The 7,500-nt window shown below is 40.3% G+C and overlaps 1 protein-coding gene across 1 annotated transcript in view; it reads right to left on the minus strand.

Annotated features, from left to right (window-relative positions):
• LOC123504886 overlaps window positions 1-7,500 on the minus strand; it is a 34,044-nt gene that overhangs the window by 19,482 nt on the left and 7,062 nt on the right. The window contains exons 5-13 of the mRNA XM_045255791.1: window positions 6,514-6,630; window positions 5,915-6,152; window positions 5,663-5,783; window positions 5,361-5,535; window positions 4,864-5,100; window positions 4,438-4,700; window positions 4,194-4,331; window positions 3,658-3,844; window positions 3,336-3,502 (exon numbers count right to left, since the gene is read on the minus strand). Coding sequence (XP_045111726.1) covers window positions 3,336-3,502; window positions 3,658-3,844; window positions 4,194-4,331; window positions 4,438-4,700; window positions 4,864-5,100; window positions 5,361-5,535; window positions 5,663-5,783; window positions 5,915-6,152; window positions 6,514-6,630 — 1,643 coding nt within the window. The remainder of the gene's footprint in view (window positions 1-3,335; window positions 3,503-3,657; window positions 3,845-4,193; window positions 4,332-4,437; window positions 4,701-4,863; window positions 5,101-5,360; window positions 5,536-5,662; window positions 5,784-5,914; window positions 6,153-6,513; window positions 6,631-7,500) is intronic.

Here is a 7,500-nt window from a genome sequence, read left to right on the forward strand (position 1 = left end):
GTGTTTCCCGTCACCTTCTTCCTAATTCCCATCATGCAGTGTATATTCTTCCCTACCTTCCTATCATCGTCCACAGCAACCTCAGCACTTCACGCGTTGCATGTCCCGCCCACCAGAAGCAAAATAATGGTCTTTGGCGGGAATTTCCTCACCACCAAATTTCCTCACCGCGCAGAGGCACCATTATTGTCCTGCCGCCCGTAACGCCCTCGCTATTCCCACGCACTGCTGCAAGGTAATTTTGCATAGATATTGGAATGAGAAATTTCACCTTCGAAATACATGGTGTCTTTTGGAAAACAGGTCCCAAGATTGGTCGGCGACGGAGGTCAGCTCGCATCTCAGGCCGCGAGACTACTGCCGTGGATTCCAGTAGTTTTGGGGACTTGTGTAATATACGCTTCCGAGTAATTAAACTTAGATGCAAATAATGTAAGTAGGGAGAGGGTGTGAAAGCTACGTTGTGTCCTTCCGTCTCGCCCCATATTAATTTTTCTTCCCTTGCAGCGTCGTCCTTCACATTTCCTTACTGTATAATACACCATTTGCGTATATTCCACAACTTAAATCCTTTCTGAAAAAAAGAAAGATAAAATGGACATTTCATCTGAATACCAGAATGAAAAGAACATCACAAAGGGTTTATATTTTTTTTTTCTTTGTCCTTTTCACACACACAGGCACGAGTCATTTTCCTCCGCAGTTTCTTCACGCGTCACTAGCCACTTTCATTTCTTCCAGTGTCACATAATACTCAATCTTTCTCAGCCTGAATCCACCTTTTCGTTTTCTTCTCCGTGAACTCCATAAATTTGAGAATTTTCTTCCCCTCGATTCATTCCCTGTTATTACATTCCTTTCATTGCAACGCCTCGTATTAAATATGCTTCCCATTTTATAATTCTTTATATATTTGTCACTATATTCTCTCTCTCTCTCTCTCTCTCTCTCTCTCTCTCTCTCTCTCTCTCTCTCTCTCTCTCTCTCTCTCTCTCTGTCTTGGGGGTTCATTTTGCTCATTTTCTCAATTTCTTTTCACTTTCCGTGCTGTAATTGGTGTCTGCGACTTACCCTTCCGGAACAAGTCTGCCAAGTCCATTACACAAATTAAAAACACCCGAAGAAACACTGAAGGGAAGGCTAACTTACAAACACACACACACACACACACACACACACACACACACACACACACACACACACACACACACACACACACACACAGCCGGGAAGCGGCGAGGCAAATGAGCAAGCCTCTTAATCTGTTCACCTAGCAGTAAATAGGTATGGGATGTAACTCTAGGGGTTGTGGCCTCGCTTTCCCGGTGTGTGTTGTGTTTTGCGGTCTCTTTCCTACCCGAAGATCGGTCTATGAGCTCTGAGCTCGTTCAGTAATGGGAAGACTGGCTGGGTGACCAGCAGACGACCGAGGTGAATTACACACACACACACACACACACACACACACACACACACACACACACACATAGTTGGGTGTGTCTCCTTTCACGTGTAGCCCCTGTTCACCTAGCAGTGAGTAGGTAAGGGATGTAAAATCGAGGAGTTGTGACCTTGTTGTCCCGGTGTGTGGTGTGTGCCTGGTCTCAGGCCTATCCGAAGATCGGAAATAATGAGCTCTGAGCTCGCTCCGTAGGGTAACGTCTGGCTGTCTCGTCAGAGACTGCAGCAGATCAAACAGTGAAACACACACACACACACACACACACACACACACACACACACACACACACACACACACACACACACACACACACACACACACACACACACACACACACACACACACACACACACACACACACACACACACACACACACACACACACACACACACACACACACGGCCCGGTAGCTCAGTGGTTAGAGCGCTGGCTTCACAAGCCAGATGACCTGGGTTCGATTCCCCGGCCGGGTGGAGATATTTGGGTGTGTCTCCTTTCACGTGTAGCCCCTGTTCACCTAGCAGTGAGTAGGTACGGGATGTAAAATCTGGCTGTCTCGTCAGAGACTGCAGCAGATCAAACAGTGAATTACACACACACACACACACACACACATTTTTTTCATCTCTTCTCTATTGGTCTGTTTCTTTTCTTCCTTCTATCTCTCACTCTCCTTCAACTCTACATCCCTCTATTTTTGTCTCTCATTCTATGGATAACAATAACAACAGCAACAACAACAACAACAACAACAACAACAACAACAACAACAGCAACAACAACAACAAGGAACATAAGTACATTGATAAAAAGAAAAGTGAGTAATAATCAGAACAGAAGCAAGAAATGAAGAGCAGAAAAGTAGCTAAGGGATAAGGCCAACAAAAAAGAAGTCGATCATAACCTTGAACACGTCAAGGAGACGAGCGTTGGCAAGAGAAAGTTGTAAAAATTCCTCCCACTCTCGCGCCTTCGGGTGGTTAAGCTAATCATGAGCTTCTATTACAAAATTCGGTGGACGAGTATATATATATATATATATATATATATATATATATATATATATATATATATATATATATATATATATATATATATATATATATATATATATATATATATATATATATATATATATATATATATATATATATATATATATATATATGTATGTATGTATTTACTCGTATTCCATTTACAGGTCTTGGCCCCACGTGAAGAGCAGGTACGGAGACGGCAGGGACTGGTTTGGTACGTAAAGTAAAGATGTTACCTTGATGTGAAGGCTCCTGCCACGCGCCATCCATCTTCTCCCTGGTTCAATACAAATGATCTTCATAACTTTACTACTTTTATTACTTTCAGAGAGAGACATTTTTTTTTCTTTTGTGACTGACTTGTGACTGACTTGTGACTTGCCTATTCATCATATATGGTAGCTCTAGTCTTGAATTATGATATTTATTGTTTTTATACATTTTTACTACAATCACTGTAAGTTCTTGGTTGTAAGTGTGGCTATCCTTGCTATTTTCTTCTTTTTCTTACTATCGTGGTTTATGTTTTACAAAAGGACAAGTGAGTTGTGACATAAGCGTGACATCACCATAAACATCACTGTAACACACTTATCCTTGGGCAGTACTTTAAAATCAGAGGCATATCAACTACTCAAACATTTATGAGTAATAACTGCCTTTCCGCTCAAATGTCTTCCAGTAGCTCGTGCAAATTTTCTTTCATCCTAAACATACTACTATATACTTTTGTCCAATATTTCATAGCTTCCGAAACTTTAGATAGTTAATACTATAAAGATAAGCAGAAATATTCAGTATTTCCACAGCAAAGGTAAGACAAGACAAGGCGAACCCCAGGAGGAGCACGATGAAGGCACCTTGCAAGTGACACATGGACAGCCCCTGCGGGCCACTGGACACCTTCACCACGTTCGCTTGTCGTTGATCTTGTTTCTTTTTGCGGCTTTCCACCTGAACGTTGAAAAGTAGGTCCGCCGCCCATTTTTCGTACAGGCCTGCCTGAAAAATACGACTGTTTTAACTAAATTATAACCGTATGTTTGCTTAAATAAAGTAACATAAAACAGAAACTTGTGAGACGACCCCACAGTTTTTTTATATATGATTGCACAGTACATATACAATACTTCTAGATTAAATAAGCGTCACCCTACCTCTATCACGCCCATGAGGTGACTGTCAATGGCGTCTCGGTAAGGGGCGTCGTGAGGCAGAGGCCATCCCGATCCTCCAGGTACAATGTCTTCTTTACCGACATACAACAGTTCACTCCCATCCGGCAGCGTAAACCATTCCGCTATGCTGTGCTGCTGGGAGCGTCGGTTTTCCAGATGCGCCTGCCTGTCGTGGAGAAAGAAAGAATTTGCCTCCGTGAACTTCACTTTTGTTTCGTTATTCACAATAAGACATCTAGAAAAATCTATGCATCACCTGAAGAACCGCCATCCCAGTGAAATCTGTTTCCAGATATGGACGCAGCATAGTAACCTTTAACACTGCGTATGGTTCCTCTGTCTGAGCAGTTGGTAAATTACTACGTGAAGTAAGATCTAATTTTAAAGCGTTCCTCAGCACCACATTCTACCTAAATCTGCCAGCTGTAGGTACAGTAACAGGGACGTTGGTTCTACAGAAGAGGTAAATCAGTCTTGATCTTAACGAGTAAAGAAAATCTTTAATCTTCACTTACTTTCTGCTAATAGCTTGTCTTTGACCTTCGTACATCGATGGTACGAAGTCCATCAGATGGGCCAGCTTCTGAAATACTGGCAAGTCTGACTTGGCAAAGACACTCCTAAACTCTTGACCGTATGGCTGCATCGTTATTCTGTGTGTTAACGTAGAAATAAGGTAATATACAGATTATAATAAAACTATAAACTACAACACCTAGCATAGCAACACTATCGCATTAACACTTAGATGTACTCCACCTGTCAGCAGTATCAACCAGCTGCTTCAGTGTCTCTGGGCGTGGAGGATACTTGGGCAAGGTGAGGGTAGCGGTCAAGTTGCCGCTGTATGCAGATCCAAGGATGATAGCGAACACGAGCCAGGCAGCCACTAGAATTCGGGTGGAAGAAGTTTTGAACAAGTGGTGGGAGAGGCTCTGACCCAACAGCATCCCCACCATCTGGTGGAATACTGTTCCCAACAACAGATTTTCATCTTTGTCTCCAGTCATTCGTGTGAAAATCTGTAATAGGTTCAGTATTTAATTAAACGGCTTTAACTGAGATTTCATACCCGATATTGTAGGACTACCCTTACAATACAAGACAAGTGTATAATATTTAATATCCATTGTATAAATTGCCATTGCAGGTTATTGAGCACTACGTGGAATTATGGGGTTTTACCAAAACGAAGGCAATAGGAGTGATTAAAAGTGCGATGAGCATCCCGGCCCATACCCAGCCAGACAGCGGGTAGTAAAGGGCCTGCCATTGAGGTTGCAGAATGGGCGGTGCCATACTAAAGCCCGTGGACATGATTTCATGGGCAAATGAGAAATCATATCGATCAAGCCTGTCCGGCATGAGAATGTATATCACAGAGGCCAGAAAAGACACTCTTTCCTCCACCAGGCTAGTAACCTGTTACGAGAGTGGTCAATGATTAAAATGTATACATGTATACAACAATAATGATAGTAATATATTTAGTAATCAAGTACGAATAATATAAAATATACCTAATATGACAAACAAGCTTAGTTATTGTAAGGAAGGCAGGAGCTCATCAACCAACATATTTCAATATATTAGCATTAATCAATACAAATGCGAACATGTACAAAAATATTTTAATTTCGTAACCGACACAACATATCTGCGAGCTCTTTCCGGTCTCTCACCTCGGCCCAGGAGGAAGTAGGTAACCTGCGGAAGGTGAAATTGAGAGTATTGGCAATGGCTGTTAAGGCGTAGTAGTCGGTGCCCGAGTAGAGCGTGGTGTTCTCGGGGCCTTCTTGCTCCTTCCAGAATGGCGTGTAAGGGCGTGCAGTCACATTGACCCTTGAGCCATAGAAACTAAGAAAAGAACATGGTTATTTAACAGATGATCAGTTTATTTTATTCCACATCACACAATACTAGAAAAAATATATATATAAAACAAACTGTTACAAAGCATTTTCAGTGTCAATGCTGGAAGTACTCAGAAAACTTTTCTTGGAAGAGAGAGAAACCCTCGTCGACGACAAGACCATTACTAGGGGTCCACGAGGCCACTCGTACAGTTTGGGGTCCGTTTACGCTGTATGGTAAGTGGCTTAGCACTTCACCTTCACTTTGGAGGGAAAGAAAAAAAAGTTGTTTGTTCCAACATCAAATGTAGTTTCATTTACTAATAATCGATTTATGTTTAACTATCAAGAATCATAAAATTACCAAACGGCATGGACTTTACTTTCATCTAACCTGGATGACGTCTCATCAATTCTGAGGAAAACTGCGTTCATCATGGAAAATGTCCAATAGGTTGGCATAAGGGTTTTAAGGAGAGGAAGAGCCAAGCGCGTCACCACAACCAGCTTAGTCGCCCATCCCAGCAGGCGGCCTCTCAGTGACTGCTCGGCGAAGGCGGCGAGGAAAAGCGGGTCGTGACTCACCACTACCACTGTCGTGTATGATGATAACTGACGCACCTGGTGTCAAATGAGCTGATGGATAACGTTGATACGATTATTCCTTCACTAACAAATACAGTGCTCGTAGTAAAAGTCATCTATCTTTAGCCACCACTAGCAAATGTGATTAATATTTTTATCTGCCTAAAGAGCCATTTCTTTCTCTGTTCCATAACTATACTTTGCTCGATGGTGGGGATCCCGGCAATAAGTCCTTCCTTGGGGATTCAAAATACTAAGGTCATACCCACTTCTTCACTGCCGATCGGTCAACAAGCAAACAGATAGACACCATGCATGAAAATCATCAACCCATCACCATCCTCTACATGATAAGAAGCTATTCCCTCAAATCATTTATGAGTCACTAGTCACCTACCTGGCGCACCAAAGGCACTAGATGAGAAAGGCGACGCGTTACATTAGTATCTTGTTCAACAGAGAACGCCTCAAACATTGCTGTGCCGTGCCGCTCTCTCCACGCCTCCGCAACTCTCTGATGCATATTTTATGACTTTATTATGCACGTTTTGAAGGTATATATATATATATATATATATATATATATATATATATATATATATATATATATATATATATATATATATATATATATATATATATATATATATATATATATATATATATATATATATATATATATATATATATATATATATATATATATATATATATATATATATATATATATATATATATATATATATATATATATATATATATATATATATATATATATATATATATATATATATATATATATATATATATATATATATATATATATATATATATATATATATATATATATATATATATATATATGTGTGTGTGTGTGTGTGTGTGTGTGTGTGTGTGTGTGTGTTACTATTATTGCTAGCGTTGTTCTATTTTCTCAATTCTAAATACACAGTACAGTATGAAGAGCTCTAACCAGTGAGACACGTAGTGAAAATGAAAAATGAATGTGTAGTGATTCAGAACAAATATCGTATTTGTACTGCTAACTAGGTGAAACACTTTAGGCTACATCTTTCCTCATATACTGACTCGATGAGGAAGGAAAGGTAAATGAGACGCTAAAAACCAGGATATAGGACCCAAGATAACAACTCCTGCACAGCTGCATTTCACACTAACACTATGTATTACTTTGATTGCTAGCGTCAGCACATCCTTCCTTCCTGTGCTGCTCTCCATAGCATCTCCTGCCAAACAACACTTCTTCAGACTGTTGCAGTCTATTATGTCCAATAATTTAAAGTTATTCTGGTTATTTAGAACATCCTTATGGAGCTGATCATTCTTGAGATGGCGGGATTGGGTCATCTTTATTTGATTAACT

This window comes from Portunus trituberculatus, chromosome 17 (genome assembly GCF_017591435.1).
Source record: "Portunus trituberculatus isolate SZX2019 chromosome 17, ASM1759143v1, whole genome shotgun sequence".
NCBI classification, from domain to species: Eukaryota; Metazoa; Arthropoda; class Malacostraca; order Decapoda; family Portunidae; genus Portunus; species Portunus trituberculatus.